Below are 22541 nucleotides of genomic sequence, written 5' to 3' on the forward strand. Positions count from 1 at the left end.
GCGCCTCCCCTGGGCTCGGCCGCTTGGGACTGCGTGAGGGGCAGGGAGAGCCTGGGAGCACCTAGCACCCCCTGTCCGTGTCACCGAGCTCCCAGGAGACCTGGGGCCAGGCCTATCTGGGCACCACCCGGCAGGGTAGGGGGCTGTGCCTGCCTCTGCACGGGGCCAGGGCCTGGAGAAGTGGGAGCAGCCCCAGAGGACGTGCGCGAGCAGATGTGGGCAGGCTGGGCTGTGTGTGCCCCTCGGCCTGGGATGCACTCGCTATGTCCCAGGGGCTCTGCTACCGCGCCCTCTGGCCACCACGTGCCCGGCTCGGGACTCCGTGCAGATGAGGCCCCAGAGCAGAGACCCTGGTGCCGCAGTGCACACTCATTCCAGCGCCCTTGCTCCAGTGACACCTACTGGGGGCGATCGCAGCTCTAGGTGGTGGGGAGACATGGGGACACAAAGGACTCAGGCGAGGGCCTGAGTCCTGACTGGAGGGCGCAGGTGATAAATCCCAGCGAGAAAAGGAAATTGTAGGACAGTAATAAGGGTAAAGCGGGGCTGGGTGAGCCGCCCAGAGGCAGGAGGTGGGGGGCGGGCAGTGGGGGGTGACAATTCCAAGTAGGAGGAGGCCTGAGAAGGTCACACTGCAGCCCCCACCACAGCAGGCGCCACCACGCCCCTCCCCCAGCAGGTGGCGGCACCCCGGCCCACCCACCCCACCCCAGGAGGGTGCCACGGATGCGGATGGACCTCCCCCTCCACGTTTCCTCTCCACCAGTCGGGGGTGACCTCTGCACAAGCCCCACGGGCCCAGGTGGGTGTTTGCAAGCCCCGAACCTCCTTCCAGGGCGTCCAGTGGGCCACCCACCCAACAGCTCTGGGAAAAGGAACTAAACCAACCCATTTTTGGTGCATCAGCCATGCACCCTGGGGGAGCCGAACCCTCTCCCAGCTCAGGGCCACCAGGGAAGCACACGGCGCTGAGGCCCGAGTTGGCCGACAGCTCGGGAGCGGCTAAGTCCACTCACCATCCCCCGGATCCCACTGTCACATGGGTGCAAAGAAATGTTTTGCTTGGCGACGAAAACACTGACTCTCCAGTTCCTGCTAAAAAGGGTGCTGCCCACCCACGACTAGCACGCATGGGGGTGTCCACCCACATAAATCAGTAACAACGACAGCAGCGACAATGAGAAAGTCAGCGCTCCTCACCCGGGCAGTCCCGCCCCACGGGGAACACTGGGCCATGTCTGGGGACGTCTGTGGTTGTCAGGACTGGGGGAGCTCCTGGCATTGAGGAGGTGGGGGCAGGGAGGCTGCTCCACACCCCACAGCACCCAGGACGGCCCCCCAGAGAATGACCTAGCCCTCATGTCAGCAGTGCCAGCAGGACCCTCATTTAGAGTTAGATGGGGACGAGCCCCCTCCCAGAAGACACAGCTGTTCAGTCACAATGCCACAGGTGCCTGGCGTGACAACAGGGTGCTGGGCTCAGCCTGCCCGTCGACCGTTTATTAGATTCCCAGTGAGAAATCTGAGGAGTCAGGTGATGAACTAAAACACTCAAGGCTAGAAATGCAAAAAATAAAAAGGAGAGAGGGGGACTTCCCCGGTGGCACAGCGGTTAAGACTCCACACTCCCAATGCAGGGGACCTGGGTTCAGTCCCTGATCAGGGAACTAAGATCCCACACGCATGCTGCAACTAAGAGTTCGCAAGCCACAACTAAGGAGCCCACCTGCTGCAACTAAGACCCGGCGCAACCAAATAAATGAATATTTAAAAAAAAAGAAAAAGAAAAGGAGAAGAGGGCCCATGCCTCCAGGATACGGGATGTTCTTGCAGGGAAACGGGTTGTGGGCTGAGGGATCCGGGACCCCGAGCTGCTCTTTAACTACGTGGCTGATGCCTCCTCGTTGCAGAAAAGCCTGAGTTTCCTCCTGGGGAAAGCGCAGTGACCCTGGACCGGCTCCCCCGCCCCAAGTCTGTTGGAGAAACGCCTCCCTAACCAGGCTGCGGGATGAATGGACCACTCCTCAGCCCTCCGCTCTCAGGGGAGAGACTCGGGCTCAGTCCTGTCCCCTCGGGCTCTGCTGTGTGACATCTGGACACTGGGGAGGAGCCGGCAGATGCTCCCGACACCTGGCTCACACGTGTGAACTGCACTTTCCCAGGCACATGCTAAGCGGGTTCTGGAAAGGCGCATGAACAGAAGGCCACTGGTCTGGAACCCGAAGCTTCTGGAAAAATCCCTCAGCAAAGCACCACGGCCTAACACCCTCAAGTCTCCGCAGAGCAGGATTTGAAAGGAGGCTCTCCAAGCAGAGAACACCTGAAGGATGTCCCCTGAAGGCCCATGAGCATCCCCACTGTGTGGCCCTGGACGGACCCTGACTCGAAGCTGCTAGGGGGCAAGACTCAGCCAAGGCCAGGAGGACCGAGAGGCCACACACCCAAGGGAGCGGCGTGACACCAGGGAGGTGGCCAGCTTGGCGGGCAGCTGGGGCAGGTGTGGGAGACCCTTCTAGAGGGAAGGAAGTGAGGGGCCGGCCTCTGCCCCCCAGAACCAGCTGGACCCAAAGCCATTCTGCTGGCAGCAGGCCTGGAGGCTAAGAAGAGCCAGGGCACCGCCTGGCTGCAGGGCACTGAGAGCACTGACGCCCCTTGACCCCTCCCCAGGACCCTAAGCCACGCCCCTTCCTGGCTCCCTCCCTCCCCCAGCCCTTCCCAAGCAGCCTGAGGGGGAAGGAGCCCAGCTGGACACTGGTCCCAGAGCACACTCAGGGTGGGTGAGGAATGTGACCCACCACCCCGATGGCCCCAGGGTGGGAGCCCCCGTACCCAGAGCCCCCTCAGCTCCGGGCCCCGGCCCAGCCGTGCCTGCTGAGTGCCCACCCTGACCTAGCTGCCCCAGGCCCGACAGAGCTTTTGTCGGGGGGCTATCAAATGTAGCTTTGATGAAAAAAGAAACCTCAACACGACACACACACACACACACACACACACACACACAGAAGGGCGGTCAAGGCTGATGAGACCAGGGTGAGGGGGACCCCAGCAACTACAGAACTCGTTCAGGCCAGCAGGACACTGTGTCCCTTCTCCAAAGAGGCTGGCAACCCTCAGGGCTGACGGCCCGCGTCGGAAGGAATTGGGGGCACCGAGGGCCGTGGCACGTGCCTCCCTGGACCCGTCTGTCCCCGCAGTAGCCGGGAGGCCCCAAGGGGCTAGAGGCACCTACACGCCGTCCCTGCCTGACGGGAGCAGGGATGCTGGTGCACGCGTGTGTGTCGGCGTGACTGTCCCCACAGGATCTCTCAGCGACAGCGGGGGAGCTGCTCCCAGCAGCCCCTGCCCGCCCTCCCCGTGCCCTTCCAGAGAGAATTGCCCTTGCCAGAGAGAAAACAGCAAAGAAAATACCACTTAAGAAGAGTGGAATGGAACATGCAAACAAAGGGCAGAGGGGGACTTCCCTGGTGGCGCAGTGGTTAAGAATCCGCCTGCCAATGCAGGGGACATGGGTTCGAGCCCTGGTCCAGGAAGATCCCACATGCTGCGGAGCAACTAAGCCCGTGCGCCACAACTACTGAGCCCTCGTGCCACAACTACTGAAGCCCGCATGCCTGTGCTCCGCAATAAGAGGAGCCACCACAACGAGAAGCCCGCACACCTCAGCGAAGAGTAGCCTCCGCTCACCACAGCTAGAGAAAGCCCGCACGCAGCAACGAAGACCCAACACAGCCAAAAAAACAAACAAACGGGCAGAGTGAAAACGTGCCCTGAAAACATCTGCCTCACAAAAACATACAGTCCGAATGGTTTCCCGTCGATTCAAGTAAGTTAGTGGAAAACTGGTCCACGGGAATTAAAGGCTTTAAAGCAGAGGCATGGGGCTCAAAGGAAAGGCAGGAGCCGGCAAAGGAGAAGAAAAGGGAAGGAGCAGAGCCGGGGTGAGGACGTGCAGGGGAGACTCGGTGACGCCACACGAGGCTGCACCCAAAGCAGCCCAGGGACAGAAGGTGCTGGCAACAGCCCGGAAGCCGAAGCCGGAGATGGCAGAGGAGGAGGGAAAGGAGAGGGGCCGGGGGGAAGTGGCAGGTGCTGCCAGCGGAGCACTCCACGAGGTTACCAAGACTCCTGGCACAGGGGACAACTTGGATCCAAAAACAGAACTGGCGCTGCATCCCGGCAAACGCGGAACGAGGTGAGGGACAGGACACATTCCAGGTGAACGGGGGCCCCCCACGCCCAGCCCCACAGGCACCAGGCCTCTGAGTCCCCCGCACCGCCCCCAGCTGGGGCACCTGAGGGAAAGGGGCACCTGACAACCGACCCCAGCCAATCGGTCCAGCCCAGAGGGAGGCTCCGAACCTGCAAGAACCTAGGCCCGGGGCTTCCAGAGCCACAGACCCCGATGAGAAGGCTCTGCTGGGTGTGTGCTGTCATGGGGCCCAAGGAACGAAAACCAAGGAGAGGGGAGAGGAGGTAAGATGTTGCAGGCCCACCTCTCTCCTCATCTGCGCGGCTGAGATTAAAGGCATGGATGTCACACAGCCAACCAAACCCGGCAGGGGAGGTGGGCAGAGGAAGGCCAGCACACCTGTCCCCTCGCTGCAGACACCGTCTGGGAACAGACCACCGTGACGCGCGGCCCAATACCACCCACCACCTGCTTCCGTCCAGCCACGGAGCTGATGCTGGCATTCTTTCTGGGTTTTTTTTCATTTTTTGAAAAGAAATTTTTAAATTCTTTTTTACTTTTTAAAATTTTACTTACTTATTTACTTACTTATTTATTTTTTGGCCACCCCATGCGGCTTGTGGGATCCTAGTTCCCCGACCAGGGATCGAACCCAGGCCCTCAGCAGTGAAAGTGCAGAGCCCTCACCACTAGACCACCAGGGAATTCCTTTTTTAAAATTTTTAAATGGTTGAGGGAAAATAACAAACGAAGACTGTTTCAGGACAGGTGAAAATTCTACGAAATACACATTTCGGTGTCTATAAATCAGGTTTCATGTGCTCACAGCCATGCTTGTGGGGTTGTGGGTCATCCCCGGCCGCAGAGCTGAGTGGTGGCCACAGACAGTCCAGCCCAAGAAGCTGAAAATATTTACTATCTGGCTCTTTGCAGAAAAGGCTTAGCGAACCCCAGCTTAAATAATAGAGGGCTGGGTATTAGATAAAGTGCCGGTCATACAGGAAGCAACTAGAAGAACCCAAATCAGGTGACAAATCTCCCAGATTATGTGGTGAGCAGACCCTCACACACACAGGTTCACGTGCACATGAAGAAACTCGGCACCCGTCCCCAAGGTCTGTTCCCCGCACAGAAGAGGCGTGGGCAGGCATGCTATCTGCCGGTGTTCACACACGCACACACGCACATGCACGTCCACGTGTGATGCTCCGTGAAAAGAGACACGAGGAATCAGTGCCGTGCCGCTCCAGGCAGAGGAGCCGGGGTCAGGGTGGGTGGAGGGGGAACTCATTCTCCCTCCTACCCTGTCGCAATGCTTGAACTCGCTTCATACGTGCATTACAGTCTCAAAAAAAATGTGTTTAAGTAGGAATATAAAGGCAAAAAGTAAGCCCTCCCCAGCACTGACTCCCCTGGGACCCCCCTGACGGGGTGAGACGGCTGCTGGTCCCACCATGATGCTCTGTGTCCCACCCAGGATCAGCGCCCTCGGGGACCCCGGTGCCCAGAACTGTGCCTGGTTTGGGGAAAGAACATATGTTTATGGATAAATTAGGTCAGAGGGGCTCAATGAGCAGAGTAACGGGTGCCTCTCGGGCCCCTTGCCCCTGGGTGGGCACAGGGTAGGGGCCGGGGAGAGCTGCACGGGGGCCTGGGGCATCACCCACCTTGGCCAGGCCCGCCCGGTGGGCCCCCTGGGACTCGATGTAGGCCACATATTTGTTGAAGTCCTTAAACTCCTCCATCGTTGGGCGAAACGTCATGATTTTACAACTTGGGTTCTGGGCCCCGTGATCCTCGGACCCCATGGCTGCAGCAGAGAGACGGCCACACCTGCAAGGGAGACAAGAGAGCGTCAGCACCTCCATCACTGCCACGGGCCGGCTCCCTTCTCCCCAGGAGGCACCCAAACTACCCGGCCCCAAGGACAGAGGCCAGGCAGCCGAGCAGGGCCAAGGGGAGCCTGGGGGCCACTTCATCACTCTCTCTGGCACAAAAGACCAAATGACTGCAATGAATTACTAACAGAGGTAGCCCGTTCTAAGAGCCCATGCGATGCTGGAGGCCAGAGCACACATTTCAAACAAGGGGCCTTGGAAATAAAACCTTTTCTTATCAGGGCCTCATCCAGATTCACTGGCATTGACCTCACAGCTGGAATCCAGAGGCAGAAGCACGGGAGGGGCTGGGAAGGTGAGTGAGGTCCTGTGTGTTTCACTAGCAGGGAACCCCTCCTCGGGCGGGGCCGCCACAAGCAGGGGAACAGTGTGTGGGTCCCTCCACTACTGGCCCGGCTGCTGTCAGCGAACCCAGGCCCCAGTGACCACAGGCTGCCCAAGGCCGGGACCTGGAACCAGGAGAGCAGGAGGTCCGGCCAGAGAGGCTCGTTTCCCACCGTGTTTCACCCTGGGCTATAACCACGCCTGGCCGACCCAGCACAGAGCGTGGCACGGAGCATGGCAGGGATCGGGCTCCTCTAGGGGACAAGGCTGCAGGCTGGAGAGGCCCCCGCCCGTACCAAGAGTTACGAGAGTTAGGGGGGCCCAGTGGGGTGGCTGGTGACCCACCCCAATGAGGAAGAGGCTTAGGGGACAGACTCTAGGGAAGGGTCCCTGCTGGGACAAGAGGAGACCAGACTCCCTCCAGGACTGGAAAGAGGTCAGAACCCAAGTGCACGCAGACCCAGAACTTGGAGGACAATTAACCAAGTCCACCTCCCCCCACCCCAAAGTGAGCTGGGGAGTGAGAAAGGCAGGAAGCCCACCAGTCCAGGAAGTAGAGAGTGGGGGGGGTGGTCCATGTCGCCAAGACGCAGCCACTGGCTCCCCAAAGGCGCTCCCCCGGCGGGCGCTAGAGGGCAGCACGAGCCCGGGAATGGGAGCCGAGGCGGGCAGCTGCCTGGGACAGACCTGGAGGCCCAGGTGGATACCAGACCAGGTCCAGGTCCTGCCCTCAACCACCCCATGCCTGGGCGCACAGGGCAGCGGGCAGGCAGCTAAGGCCGCGCTCTGAAGGTCACACTCACGGCTGGACTGCTGGGGACCCCGGAGGTCCTGGCACACACGGGGTCACCACTGCATCCGGGCTGGGACCCCTGGGCCCCTCCACCCTGTGTGCACAAGAGCCTCTGTCGCTCCTCCTCGCAGGGCAGCCAAAGCTGCGGTCCACAGGGCAGGCCACGGGTGCCCGGGACCGTGTGACAACAGCTCTGAGGGGGATCACAGGGAACCACCGAGGTCACACGGGTTTATAAAGGGGAAGGGTCATCACAAACCCCCCTGCGGACCAGCAGGCACCAGAGGGCCCAGGCTGCGGCCAGGCTGACCAGCCCTCGGGATGGACCACCACGCCGTCCCCCCCCCCCCGCTCCCCACCCCACAGCCGGGGCCCAGCGCCTGACTCCCCACCTGAGCCCCCAGAAGCCAGCGGCCCTCTCCCCTCCAGCCCAGACCCAGCCACACGGGGCTCACCCAGGGCCTCTGCTGTCCTGAGGGAGCTCAAGGCCCCGGGGGGACAGGCCCGACCCGATGATCTGGGAACATGGGTGTAGACCTGAGCTGGGCTAAGGGCTGTGAAGGGAGGCACAGGGGCGTAGGGAGGGAGGCCTCCCGGGGCAGGGACCCGGGACAGGACACAGCGGGGACAGGACAGATGACCGGCCGCAGCCATCGCTCGCCAGCCTTCCTCGTGCGCCTGCCACCCGAGCTGCCCAGTCCTGTCAACCCCACCTCCCCACCCGCCCAGATTCCCTGTACCCACCACCCCTGCCCGCACAGAGCAGCAGAGGGGGTCCGTGCCGCCCACCCGTCTTGCATGGCCATCAAACCCGTCCTCTGAGGCCTGCAGCCGGAACACGATCACCCGGGTCTCAGCTCCTCGTCCCAAGCCCCTGACGGCTGGGCAAAGGGCCAGAGGCCAGCTCCGCAGCCCACCACGGATGGTGCCCAGATTTGGAAGCGGCGGACACACCAGCGCTTAACAGCCCCGGCCCTGTTCTCCACGTTTTATGTGGGTGGTGTGTCCACTCTGCACAGTTCACGGGGGACATCGCGCGTGCCTGGAAGCCCGGCTCTGCTGCGACCATGCCAGTCTCCCAACACATCGCCACCCGCTGTGGGTGATGGGCACCAGGACCACCTGCAACAGCAACTCTCCTCTTGGCCAGGCCGGTCCCAGCAGGGGAGGAGGACACAGGCTCCCCCTCAAGGCCAGCTGTGTCACCACGAGAGAGGCCCACCCTGCCACGGATGCTGCCGCCTGCCCTCCCACAAGGCACTGTTGGTGGGAAATGAGGTGGGGCAGGACACCCGTCTCCCCCCAAGACCAGCCTGTCCTGGGCAGACGGAGGGCAGCCCCGGAGTCCTGCCCACACGAGTTCTCTCGCCCATTAAACATAACCGCAGGAGCGCTTTTCCCTGGGGGGCAGGGGGAGCAAGCAGGTGATACGACAGCAGGTAGAGTTTCCTGCACTGCACCTGGCATGATATGCTTCTCCAGCCACCGCTGTCATCCAGATTCAGCTCAGCAGTGGATCATGTGCAGTTTTCTTTTTTTTTTTTTGTCTTATTCATGCCGGTTGCAGTAAAGTTTTTAGTAGGTAAATATAAAGAAGAAAATTCAAATGGTTTATAATCCCAACACTCCATAACCCTTGACATGTTTTTTGAAGGAGGGCAAATAAAAATCAGACGTGCACATACTTTAAAAATAACAAAAGGAATGTGCTCTTAACCAGACAGTGCCACGCCCAAAATGCGAGGTTCTAACAACTTCATCGTAAAAAGACAAGCAGCACAATTAAAAAGTGGGTCAACGACTTGAATAGACATTTCTCCAAAGAGGAGACTCAAACGGCCAGTAAGCACATGAAAAGATGCTTGAGGTGATCAGCCATCAGAGGAATGCAAATCTAAACTAGAGTGACACACACCTCCCCCAACTGGGGTGGCTAGAGTGAAAAAGCAGATAACAACAAGTGTTGGTGAGAAACTGGAACCCTGACTCCCAGCTGGTGGGAACGTAAAAATGGGGCAGTCCCCCAAAAAGTTAAACATGGAACTGACCACACAAGCCAGCAACCCCACTCCTAGGTATACATCCAAGAGAAATGAAAACATATGTCCGCACAAAAACTTGTACACAAATGTTCACAGCAGCATGATCCCCAACAGCCAAAAGGTGGAAACAACCCAAGTGTCCATCAACAGATGACGGTACACAAACTGGTCCCTCCACACACGGGCACATCACTCAGCCATGAAAGGGAGAGAAGTACTGACACTCACTACAACATGGATGGACCATGAGAACATGATGCTCAGCGAGAGAAGCCAGGCACAGAAGGCCACCGCAGGCTAAGAGGTCTGGGTTTCTTTATGGAGTGATGGGAATGTTCCAAAGTTGATTGTGGTAAAGGCTGCAGGACTCTGAATTCGCTAAAAAAATCGTGTGCTGTAAGTGGGAGAACTGGTTGGCGGGTGGATTCTATCTCAATACAGCTGCTACCCCCAGAAAAGAAACAGAGATTAGGGTAGGGGAGAAGGAAAGAAGAAAGTTCTGCACTTGCCAAAAAAAATAATAATAAATAAACAAAACCTCTGGCTGCCTGGCAGCGTGGGCGCCTGGAGCCTTCAACTCCTCAGCCCGCAGAAGGGCTCCCCCAGAGCCAAGCCCCCACCCCACGAGAGACGGAGGACACCCCGCAGCCCGGCAACGGAGGAGGCGTCTGCTGGGTTCCTTCTCTAACAGGAAGTGCGGCCTCCAGAGACACTTGGTGGGTCCCTGTCCCCGCCCCCGCCCCGGCCCAGCCCTTGAAGCCTCTAACAGGAAAGAGAGCGGCCCTTTCTTCCCACTCCTGATTCTGAGTCTGAGAGCAGGCATGCCTATAGGCTGCAACCACTGAATTTTACACATTCTAAATGGATGGAACTGTCTGCTTTGTGAATTACCTCTCAATAAAGCGATGATTTTTCTTAAGTTCAGTGTACAGGGAGACCCTGCACGCCTTGGCCTTCCTGGCCTGACGCTCGCCCAGCCCTCGCAGCTCGCCCAGCCCTCGCAGCCAGCCGCCTGGGACGGATGAGCGTGATCACGCATGGAGGGGCGGTTCCCCAGCTGTCCTGGACGGCTCCTCCTCACCCAGAGACAGGTGACAGGAGGGCTCCACCAGCTCTCTGGGTCCCAACAAATGAGTCCAGCCCAGAGAGGCCCTCCTGGGCTGCTGCACCGGCACCTCCCCCAGCGGCCTTCAAACTGGGGGACTCACGGGCTGGGCTATGGGGGACACTCTGGCCACCCCCGTGGAGGCTACCACCCGACCTGTGCTGCAGCACGGTGACCAGGTGGGGGGGTCATTCCCGCCCCAACCTGACAGCTGCTCCTCCCGGGGGCAGAAGCCTCTCCAGATCTGGACTCCAGCCTTGGGCTGATGCCCCCCGCCAGGAGCCCGACAGAGCAGGGTGCGCTGAGCCTGCGAGCCTCGGGGGGGTGGTGAGAGACACCCCAAGGCGTGGGTCTCCCACAGCCGGGTGCACTCTGTCTGTCCGTCCATGAGCCAGAATTCAGAAATAAGATGACTGGTAAGGGACGCCATTTCCCCAACAGGCAGCCACATCCTCCTGGCTGAGGGGCTCTGGGGACTAAGGGTTTCTGAGGTCCAATGGCAGATGTTTTCCAGAAACTGGATGGCTGGAATCTGCAACTCTGGGGTTTTGACAAGAATACAGTATTCAATATGCAGGAAGGTGCGTCCTCTGAAAAGAATGTCACCCTACTAAAAGCTTTACTCTGAGGGGTGCACTGTTTTTGAAAAGGATTCGGGGGCTCTCTGAGCACAAAGTGCCCCCAGTTCTTCTCTGCGGGGCCTGTGCCCCAGCCCCGGGGGCGTCTCTCCCCCAGCTCTTTCCTCCCGGGCCCTCCCCTCCACCTGCCATCAGGTGAAGCCCCAAGCCTCCCCGTGACTCCCAGCCAGCCCCGGGCCCTGCTCCCATCTCAGCCCAGTTCCTGCCACCACAGCCCAGTTCCCAACAGGAGACGATGACTGAGGGGCCCCTGAGCGGGCTCAGGCCCCAGGAGGAGCCAGCACCCCTCCACCAAGACTCAAGAGGAAACCCACCGTGAAGGCAGCACGGGAGGCCCCCAGCCCCTGTCCCCGGCCCCCGGGTGTGGGCCTGGCACTCCATCCCCGTGTCCCGAGAGCAGCTCATCAGGTGCCCTCATACAGGGAAAAGCTTGGCGGTAGAACGTCCTCCACTTCATCCTTCTCTGCTGGGAGCACCCCCTACGCCCCAGGTTCCCTGCAAGCTGGGCATGCTCCCTGATCACACAGAGCCTGAAGCCCAGGGGGCGCTAGGGGCAACTAGTGCTGCCCCACCGTACCCGCCAGCCCCAGTGTCAGAGAACCCTTTGTCCCCCCTGCCCCCTGGCCTGTGGAGCCAGATCGGCGTTGGGGGGGGGGGGTGTTATCGTGCTGGCCCCACGGAGCAGGAGAGCCCGGGCCGGGGGCGGAGCACAGGCTCCAGGAGCAGCCCGCGAAGGACGCAAGGATGGCAGCCTTGATCTGGCTCTACCCCATGGAACTGGCTGGACTGAAACAGCCACAGTGACGAGAGGGACAAAGCAGGCAGAGAGCCCAGAGCCAGGAAGGCGGGAGGCCAAGGTCAGAAGGGCCAACTGAGAAATGTGAGGACAAGAGATGTGAGGAAGGCAGCTTGGCCAGACAGGGCTGTGTGGGCACGGGGGGGAGTGGATGGGTAGCCCCGCGCACAAGGCCAGGACCATGCTGACATTTATCTGAGCAACGCCAACTCCGAAAGGCACAAAGGAAGAATCGCCCGCAGCCCTGCACGTTGGTTCCCTACTGCTGCCGAACGAATCTCCACAAACCTAGTGGCTGAAACAGCACAACTTTATCTCCGGGTTCTGGAGGCCAGGAGTCCCTCCCGGATCTCAAGTGGGCTGTGCTCTTTCTGGAGGTTTCCTGCCTTTTCCAGCTTCTAGAGGCACCGCATCCCTGGCTCGAGGCCCCTTCCTGCATACTCACAGCATCTCCGGTCTCTCTCTGCCTCTCTTCTCTGACCACTGCTTCCATCACCACATCCCCTTCTCTGACTCTGACTCCCCTGCCTCCCTCTTAGAAGGACCCCTGTGATGACATTGGACCGCCAGGGTGACATTGGCGGTCCAATGTCATCCAATGTCAATGACTCTGACTCCCCTGCCTCCCTCTTAGAAGGACCCCTGTGATGACATTGGACCGCCAGGGTGACATTGGCTAATCCAGGGTGAGCACCCATCTCCAGATCTTTAACTTCATCCAGGCTGCAGAGTCCCTCTCATGTCAGGGAGCATCTTCACAGGTTCCACAATTAGGGTGTGGGCACCTCAAGGAGCGCTATTCCCTCTGCCTCAAAAGCCACGTGAAAAATCCATCACACAAAGAGATAAGTAACAGTCACCATGCCCCTCCCACAGGGGACCGCTGCTGTGAGATGCGTCCTGGAAAGACAAGCACATCTGCCTAGTCGCTCAGACAAAAGCACAGTTTCGAGAAGAGGACGAAGGGGACCAAGCGATACCCAGTGGGCTGCAACATGACCCCCACGTCCTCCCCACGACTCAGACATGCATAGCGCTCCAGAGCACAGAGCCTGGAGCCACCCTCTGGCTGCAGAGCTGACTCATGGGCACAGCCAGAGGCCCCAGTGATGCTGAAGGAGCCCTTTCTGGCCGCTCGCGCCCCAGACAACCTTGGCCTGCATCTTCACGTTGGTGCCAATGCTCACACCTCGTCAGCCCCCAAGACACTCGGCCGAGCTGTGGGGAGGAGCCAGGAGGTGTGAACCACAAGCTGGGTTGCATGATGGCCTGGGGAGCCCCCGGGAGCCCCATCCCCAGGAGGCCTGGGCATGGGAAGGGCAGGCCCTGGGAATCCCCAGGGGCCCGGCTCGGCCCAATCCCCCCACACTGCCAGAGCCCCTTCACTAATCCCAGAGCAAGTGTGCGACACCTGGGGACCACGACGATCAGGGCCACACTTTTGGAAGATGCCGCAGGGCCAACAGCGCTGGCCACGGAAGCCTCAAGAAGCCACATGGGGCAAAGTCCCATGAATATCGTGGTCTGAGTCACAACCTCGCGTGACTCTAAAATGACAGTGTCCTGGTTCAACACCCAATCCTTCCACCTAGGTACCCCCCAAACTGCAGAGAGAGAATGAATGAATAAATAGCAACTTGTCCCCCGTGGTCGGGGGCCTTGCTCAAAACAGATGGAGGCAAACGAGGAACATTTATCACGCCTCTCCTCCTAAAAACCGGCGCTGAGGCCACCTTCTTCTCTTGATCTTTAGTATACCTTTGAACTTTAAAGAAAAAAGCTCTCTCTGTCACAACCCTCCCGGAGGAAGTGCCCACGGCGGGGCCGCCCACAGCCCATGACAGGGGCATCTTTTATTAGCCCGGAGACGTCACCTGTCTGTGCTCACAGATGCAGAACTGGGTGCTTTTTTCACACACACAAAAAAAAAGGCAGGAAAAAGCTACCAGACCTGAAAAAACAGGCCAAGCAATATGTTGAGGAGGAAGAAATCCTTACAATGAAGTAAATGAGCGAAAAAGCAAAGAGCCAGGAGGGCTCGGGGCAGGAAGAAGGCTGGGTGAGAAGCCCACCCACGGCCTGGGGCGGCCTGCACTCTCCCTCCCGCGTGGAGCTATTCTGCTTGGAACTGAACCCGCATGTCTCCAGCTCAGATCCTGCTCCTAACGAGACAGGGTGGAGCGGGACCTGCTGGGAGAGGCTTCTTCACACTCACAGGAACCCAACCACGGGGGCCAGGAGCATGAAAGGCGAAGCATGGAGCCACCATCTGACCCAGCCATCCCACCCCTAGGTGTCGTCCACCAAGACACCTGAACGTTCACGGCAGCGTCATTCATAAAACCCCAAAAGCGGAGACAACACGACTGCCCATCTACGGATGACAGATACACCAAATGTGGTCCCTCCACACACGGGCACATCACTCAGCCATGAAAAGGAGAGAGGCACTGACACTCACTGCAACGTGGATGGAGCCTGAGAACACAATGCTCGGTGAGAGAAGCCAGACGGAGGAGGACACACAGCGTGTGATTCCAATGATGGGAAACGTCCAGAACAGGCCGATCCACAGACACAGAGAGTGGATTCCTGGTTGTCAGGGCCTGAGGGAGGGAGAGGGAGTGCCTGCTGAATGTACAGTGGTTCTGGGGAGTTGATAACGGTGTTCTGGAGTTAGACGGAGTTAGATGGTGGGGTGGCGGCACAGCTCTGTGAACGTACTAAAAACCACTAAATTGCATGCTTTATTTTAATTAATTAATTAGTCCACTCCATTGTGTGGCTTGTGAGATCTTAGTTCCCTGACCAGGGATTGAACCTGTGCCCATGGCAGTGAAAGTGCGGAGTCCTAACCACTGGACCGCCAGGGAATTCCCTGAATTGTATACTTGGAGGTGTGACCATTATGGCATGTAATTACATCTCTATAAAACTTAATTTTTTTGAAGTCCAAGGCAGCCTGTTTGGCACCTGCCAGACCGCAGTCAACCTGTCCCATCTGTCACGAGCACCCTGATCTCCGCGAACGCCCGAGGCCTTTTGGGGAAGGTGCCCGTGGCCTCACTCATTTCCGCCTCCCATTCTTCCCCCAGCCCAGAACATTCTCACGCCTTTCAGGGCTGGTGCTCAGTCTCTCCAGCTATAAAATGGGTTGACAGAGGGAGATGACTAGCATCCTTGTGAGGGATTACTAAAAAGTTAACCGCACAGGGCGAGCTACGTACGCAGAATGTGTCGTGCAGATGGGGATACAGAGAGGATAACCAAGTTTCAGGGACTTGACGGTCTTGTAAGAAAGCATAAGCTTTAAGGGTAAAGCAACGCTTTGGGACACACAGTCAGAACTGACCATTTCTAAACCAGTCGACGAGGACCTGGTCCACCCAGCCCCAGACAGTGACAAGCTGGCAGGGACTGGGGACGGCCCACCTTCTCTGTGCAGGACCACACGGTAAACATTTGCAGCTTTGCAGGCACGCGGCCTCTGTCACAAGCACGCAATTCCACCACCGTGAGGAGGAAGGCGCAAGAGAACAGAAGCAGCTGTGCGCCGATAAGGCTTTATTTACAAGGACACACAATAGGCCGAGTGGGCCGAGTGGTCCTCGGGCCGCAGTTTGCCGGCCCTGGACCCAGATGCCTGAAATCTCCCCTTTAAGGAACAAACCCTGCACTCCACCGCTTGTAAAGGGGAACCTGAGCTCCATGGCCCAATTCCTGGGTTTCTAAATCATGGCAGAACAGACAAGGCCACGTTCTAGTCCACACTGAGCCCTCATTAGCCACGTGGCCTTGGGAGGAGGCTTTGCCCAAGGTCAACACTGAACACAAGCCCTTCTCACTCAGCCAGCTCTCCTCGCTGTGGCCAGGGCACGGGAACTGCTTGTCCCATGCTGAGCGCCCCTCCACCTGGGTGCCCCTGCCCGTGGGTGCCAGCCATGAGGGGCTCAGGCTGCTCCCTGTTTTCTTACCAGTGACCCCCCCTTGGGCCACCTCCAGAGACCACCTCTGTGAACCCTCTGTCCCTGCTTAATTAGAAAAGTCCAGGAGAAGGGGGACACCCTGGAGCTGAAACCCAGAAGCAGCTGGGTCATGGGATCCTTTTCAAAGCATTGAAAAATAATCCTCCAGGGTTTCCCTTGTGACACAGTGGTTAAGAACCCGCCTGCCAATGCAGGGGACACGGGTTCAAATCCTGGTCCGGGAAGATCTCACATGCCACGGAGCAACTAAGCCCGTGAGCCACAACTACTGGAGCCCACGAGCCACAACTACTGAAGCCCACACACCTACAGCCCGTGCTCCGCAACAAGAAGCCACCGCAGTGAGAAGCCCATGCACCGCAACGAAGAGTAGGCCCCGCTCGCCTCAACTAGAGAAAGCCCGCACGCAGCAACGAAGACCCAATGCAACCAAAAATAATTAACTAATTAATTTTTAAAAATAATAATAATAATCCTCCATTTTTGAAGACCCTCCCCTCTCCCTGTGACTGGTCATCATCTCCCACAGGGTGTGAGGTGGGGTGAACATGCCCCCTGGGGTGAACACCACTTCTGAAGCCAGAAGTGGTGTCCTGCCCAGGGACACGACACAGATAGGGCAGCTCATCCTGGGCCATCCTGAAGTCCCCCCAAACCCACTATGGTTCTCAGGGCTTCTAGAAGTAAGGGATAGGTGGTCAGATGCTGAGGGGCCAGAGTGCAGACGCGGAGAGAAGGCACATCCAGCACAGCCACGCTGAGGGGTCCAGGCTCCTCTAGGGGCATCTGGCCCCTGGACACCCCAGGAGCTCAGAACCAAACAGGGCCGCCTTCTCCACCAGCAGCCCTGGGGCCGGGGGCCCGCATACTTACTGCAAGGTTCCTGGTACACAGTGGGGAGTGAGGCTGCAGGGAGATGGTCCAATAACCGGCTTCTGTTAGGGTTTCTGTCAGGTTCCAGCAATAGCGATGGTTCCTAAAATGTGCAAAACAAAAGCACAATTAACTAAAACGATGGCCTGATTAAGTCTTAACTCCAAATTACATTCCTAGCAGCAGCGTGCAGCCCAGGGATGCCTGCCTCTGTTGCGATGTTTCCAAGAACATGAAAATCCACAACCATGAGCACCCGCCCCACTAAAGGCTTCCAGCGATGGCCCATTTTAAGCTCTCAGCTCCTAAACATCGGTAGCTGAGGAAGCAAGAGCCTCCAAACACAATCAAATCAGACCAATGATGCTTCTGGAAACCTTAAGGTACAGGCACTCCTGGGAGGTTTACAGGAAGTTCTGCCTCTTCCGAACCCCCCTGCAGGCAGGGAAGGTGCCCCTCCAAGGAGGACAGTCGGACAGGAACTGCCGCCTGGTGACCGCCATCTACACTCCCGGGGGGCAGAGAGCACAGGGCAGAGCGTGGCAGGCGCCGTGCAGCTGAGACCCCACGGGGGGCAGGGTCCCCACCACGGCATTCACAGCCAGGCTCAGGGTCACTTGCTGAATGGACACAGGACAAGACTCTAAACGTGGGGTGTGGCCCCAGGGCCTCTGACAATCTGGGCTCCAGCTGCCCCGACTCACTGGGCTCCCCGCCCCTACCTCCCGCACACCTGAGCTGAGCTGACGGCTCGGCGTCTGCCGGACCCTCCCTGCCCCTGTGCCTTTGCACATGCTGCCTAAAGCTGGACTAGCTGCTGGGGGCGGACCTGGCTGCAGGGCAGCTCAGCCAGGGTGCCCTGGGGGTGTGGAACTTGGTCCTGCACACCTTCCCTAACTCACCAGGAGCTCTAAATAGCACGAGTCCCAAAAACAGGCAACGTGTGCTGACCTTTTCTCCCTTTTTTTTTAATCAGGTTTTTAAAATTACTGGGCACAACCCACTACGTTGATTTCACTGTCTTCTAACAGGTGCCAGCCCCCGGGCTGAAAGGCCACACTGAGCTGTGGAATGACTGGCCCTCGGGCATTCGCCTCTTCCTCTGGACCAGCTAAGCCGCCCAGGGCCACATGTAGTCCCAAGGGCTCCTCGGCCGCTGCCACCTGCCCTGCTCCGCAGCCCCGCCAGCCCCTGACAGCGACGAGAGCAGAAGTCTGGGGGTTCAATTAATCTGGCATGTCTCCACATGGCTGTGGCTGGTGGAACAATGGCCCCCAAGGATGTCCCCATCCTAATCCCCGGGAGCTGTGACTATGCTCTCCTTGGTGACAAAAGACTGCAGATGGGATGAAGTTAAGGACGGTTTTTTTTACATCTTTTTTCTTCTTTTTTTTGGTCGCGCCGCACGTGGGATCTTAGCTTCCCGACCAGGGATCAAACCCGGCCCCCTGCATTGGAAGTGCGGAGTCTTATCCGCTGGACCGCTGGGAAGTCCAAGTTAAGGATCTCGAGATGGAAGATGATCCTGCGTTATCAGGGGGCCCAGTGTCATCCCCAGAGTCCTTCTAAGAGGGAGGCGAGAGGGTGAGAGTCAGAGAAGAACTGATGACAGAGGCAGAGATCAGAGCAATGTGCTCTGAAGACGGAGGAGGGGCCACCAGCCGAGGGTGCGGCGCCTCTAGAAGCCGGAAATGGCGAAGAACCGATTCTTCCCTGGCACCTCCAGAGGATCAGTCAGCCCTGCCCACACCTTGATCCTAGCCCAGTGAGACCCATGTCGGACTTCTGGCGGCCAGGGCGGTGAGATGATAAACGCGCATTGTTTTAAGTCACTGAGTCTGTGGTCGTTTGTTACAGCAGCAAAGGGAGACTGATCCGGCGGCTTCCACGTACATCACCCGATGACAGAGAAGGACCTTCTCACCCCCACTGCCCACAGGCCTCCCTGCTGAGAATAGCTGGCCTGACTTTCACTCACATCTGATGGGGTCATGTGTCTCCCTGGTCACTTGTCACTACCTCTTTGCATACTGTCTCCCCAGGTGGACGATGGGTCACCCCACGCACAGCACGTGGGCTGCAAGGCAAAGGCCACCCGAGCCTGTGGTCCTCGGCTGGACAGACCCCAGTCTGCTGCTGCCCATGGCTGCGGGGTCCTCCTGCCCTCGTGCTCTGGGGGATGACAGCATTGACCCCAAAATAGGAGGCTGGAAGCTCTGGGGTTGAGGTTAAGGCTCAGCCCTCAGGTCACAGCCAAGGCAAGGCCTCTGTCCACCCTGACCTATGTCCACGCGGGGCTAGGTTCACCCGCCTCCCCTGCTCCCACAAGGACTGAGGGCTCCCCGTAGCCAGCCTGTCACCACCCTGGAGGCCCTGAGACACCAGGGGCCTGGCCACAGCCCACTTGGCACAGGGCAGCCAGGGCTGAGGCATCAGGGGGCCCTTAAGTGTGGGCTGGGCACAGTGACTTCCTTTCAAGAGGGACAGTATGGAAAGGGGGGGAGGTGTGACCTTCCAGTGGAGACACCTGAGCAGCACGACCTCAGCCAGGGGACCGAGGTCAACACCAGCAGTGATGAGTCACGTTGCCGGCAGCCACCCCGAGATGAAGGATGAGACGGCCCTTCACAGGTGGTCCTCCTCCCAGCACCCAGCGCCCCAGTGTAACCGTGAGAAAAACAGCAGACAAGTTCCTACTGAGGGAGATTCTACAAAATCTCTGGCCACAGTCCTCCTCAAACCCGTCAAGGGCATCGAGAACACGGAAAGTCTGAGGAACCATCACAGCCCAGAGGAGCCCGAGGAGACGAGACACCTGAATGTCACGGGGGTCCCAGATGGGGTCCTGGGACAGAAGAGGACAACAGGGGCAAACAAGGCAAACAGAATGAAGCAGGACCCTAGTCAACGAGAATGTACTCATAAGGTTCACTGATTGCAACAAACGAATCCGCCTCATGTAAAACGGAATAACGGGAGACTGGGTGTCGGGGTCAGGGTGGTAGGGAACTCTCCCTAGAGCTCTCAATTTCTCTATAAATCTACAACTGTTTAAACGATAAAGTCTATGTAATTTTTAAAAGGAAAACAAAACAGAAAGGCCCTGGTGCCTCCTGCTGCCCAGGCTGGCAGGGCTGGGCCGCTGGCCTGGTAGCGGTTCCTGGGAAAGCCAGGCGCCGAGAAGAGAACTCGGGGTGGGCAGGGGGCATCCAGCTGCACTGAGGGGACAGACTGAGTGGCGACCCAAGGCCTCAGACAGCACCACCCCAAAGAGGCACACTCTGACCATTTCTCCTTTAAAAAGGCGCCATCTGACAGTCGGATGATGTCGCTCTTCCGAGGTGCCCGCCCCGCAGACGCTGATGGCTCCTCCACCCTCTGCAAAAGGCAGGCAGGTGGGCCGGGAAGAAGCAGCAGGAACAGGGGGAAGAGCCAGCTGTCTCCACACGCTGAGGCACCAGGAACTGCCACCGGCTGCTGGCACCTGTGGGACCCCACAGGCCTGGCCTCCCCACCCCGGGCAGGGGTAGCTGGGCCCCTGGTTCTATCAGCTCTGGGCCACCTAGGGCTAGCCCTCGGGATGGGTCCACCCACACCGCCCACGGTGGCCCGGGAGCTGGGCCCGGGGTCCGAGAGGCAGAGAGCTGACAGGCAGCTTCTGCCCACAAAGGCAGGGAGCCCTCCTCGCCTGTGTGTGTTATCTGATCCAGGAGGGCTCAGCGCCCAACTCGGCCTGCTCCCCGCTGCTCCCAAGGTGAGCTGGAGCCCCTCGTGGGAGCAGGGAGGGTGGAAATACTCATAGAAGATGGGGACTCCCAGGAGGACGTGAGTGCAGTGAAGGGGCACCGGACGACCAAAGCGAGGACAGCGAGGCCAACAAGTGGAAGTGACAGGCCCGACTATAAACCCACAGAGTGCCATAAACACACGCCGGCCCTCACTGGTGTGAGAGTCAAAATGTAACGGAAGTGGGGGAGAAGGGATAGCTCTTTTCCACAAAAAATTCTAGATCATAATGCAGACGGAGTGAAGGCAACATAAATGCGCCGTGAGATCTGTACGGTAATCCCTGCTGCAGGCAAGATCCACCGCAGACGCTGAAACTGACAGGCAAATGTTTATGAGGAGCAGGTGTGCTGTCGCGAGGTCCCAGAGGAAGAACCTGCAACCTTCCGGCAGAGGCTCCAAGCAGGTGCCACCTTAACCGAGGGGTGAAGGTTGACCCCACAGGCAAAGAGACACATCAGCACATCGCCCTGGGGCAGCCTCCCTCAAATGCATAACCTTCGTGTCACCATGAGAAACAAAGCCAAGGAGAGGGACGCTACAAAATCCCCCACCAGTGCTCTCCGGAAGTGTCAAGGTCACGACACACAAGGAAAGACTGAGACACAGCCCCAGTCCGGAAGAGCCTAAGGAGCCTGACGCCTGCACCGTGTGGTCCCGGGTTGGGTCCTGGGCAGAAAAGGGGCTGAGAGGGACAACCAGTGGGATCCTAATAAAATCTGCTGTTATTACTTCAGGTCATCCTTCCGCAGTTACGTTAGGCGTTAGTATCAGGACAACGTGGCTGGAAGGTACGAGAACTCTTTGTACTGTCTCGGCAACATTACAATGCCTCTTAAATTATTTCAAAATAAAATATCAAAAGCAAAAAAAAAAACTAAAACAAAAAAAACACAACAACCTCTATCTCCGTCCTCTGAAGTTCACTGCACAGCAGGTTTTAGCTGGAAGAAGAGAGTCTGGCTGTAAAAAGATCCAAACCGATAAGAAAAGAGAAAGCAAGTTGACGCCAGCCTGCAATCCAGTTTCAGGACTGATTAAAGACCCAACCTGCCAAACGCAAGTTTCAGATGCTTCCTGTTTGAGAGACCTGAAGAGCTGACATTTTCATCAGTCTTTACAGACTCGGAAAAGAGCCTCTTGTTTACAAATATCTCACCAAATCCTCTGTATCCTCACAGACAACAAAATCCAACTGCGGAAGTGGCGATGGCTCAGCTAGGGAGGTGGCGGGCACCCTGGGCTGTCTGGATCCCAACCCCAGGAAGCCTCTGATCTCATCTCCTGGAAATGTAAGAACCATATCATTTTTCTTTAATGTCCGCCCCAGAGACTAGATATAAAATAACTCGGGGTGACAAAGCTACAGTGATCAAGCCAATGTGGTCCTGGCCTCAGGATGTACACAGAGCTCAATGGATGAGAGAGGGCAGTCCAGAAATAAACCTGCACATTTAAAGTTAGCTGGTTTTCAGTGAGGTTGCCAAGACGGTCCGAGGGGTAAAGAGCAGTCTTTACCACAGTGGTGCTGGCACAACTGGATGTCCACGTGCAAAAGAAAGAAGCTGGACCCCTACCTCACACCAGACAGAAATTAACTCAAAATTAACTCACATACCTAAACGTTAGAGCTAAACCTCTAAAACTCCTAGAAGAAAACACACGAATTAATCTTTGTGACCTGGGATTAGGCAACGGTTTCTAGATACAACACCAAAAGAACGAGTGACAAAAGAAAAAATAAATAAACTGACTTTGTGCTTCGAAGGACATAATCAACAAAGTAAAGACGACCCACAGGATAGGTGAAGATATCTGCAAACCTTAGATCTCAAAAGGGACTTGTATCCGGAATAGATAAAGAACTCTTATGGGTCAACAACAACAAAGACAACCTAATTCACAAGTGGGTAAAGGAACTGAATGGACACCTCCCTCCAGGAGATATACAAACAGCCAGCAAGCACCTGAGAAGACGCTCAACGTTACAGCAATGGAGTGAGGGACAAAAAGAGGCTAAACGCCAGAGAGGGGGCCTCCCAAGCCCGCTCCCCAGTGGCAGAGCCTCACACACAGTTCTTTGATCACATTTCCCATGGTACATCCTACTC

At 57.8% G+C, this 22541-nt stretch overlaps 1 protein-coding gene across 5 annotated transcripts in view; it reads right to left on the reverse strand.

The window, feature by feature from the left end:
* Nucleotides 1-22541, reverse strand: part of KDM4B (lysine demethylase 4B) — a 111765-nt gene that overhangs the window by 88669 nt on the left and 555 nt on the right. For all 5 annotated transcript variants that reach the window (XR_009563566.1, XM_060297307.1, XM_060297304.1 and 2 more), the window contains exons 2-4: nt 16645-16747; nt 14247-14391; nt 5857-6022 (exon numbers count right to left, since the gene is read on the reverse strand). Coding sequence is in view for 4 of the 5 variants with exons in the window: in XM_060297307.1 (XP_060153290.1) it covers nt 5857-6022; nt 14247-14391; nt 16645-16747 (414 nt within the window). In the remaining variant the exon portion in view is untranslated. The remainder of the gene's footprint in view (nt 1-5856; nt 6023-14246; nt 14392-16644; nt 16748-22541) is intronic.

The sequence above is a fragment of the Globicephala melas genome, chromosome 3, assembly GCF_963455315.2.
Source record: "Globicephala melas chromosome 3, mGloMel1.2, whole genome shotgun sequence".
In the NCBI taxonomy this organism is placed as follows: Eukaryota; Metazoa; Chordata; class Mammalia; order Artiodactyla; family Delphinidae; genus Globicephala; species Globicephala melas.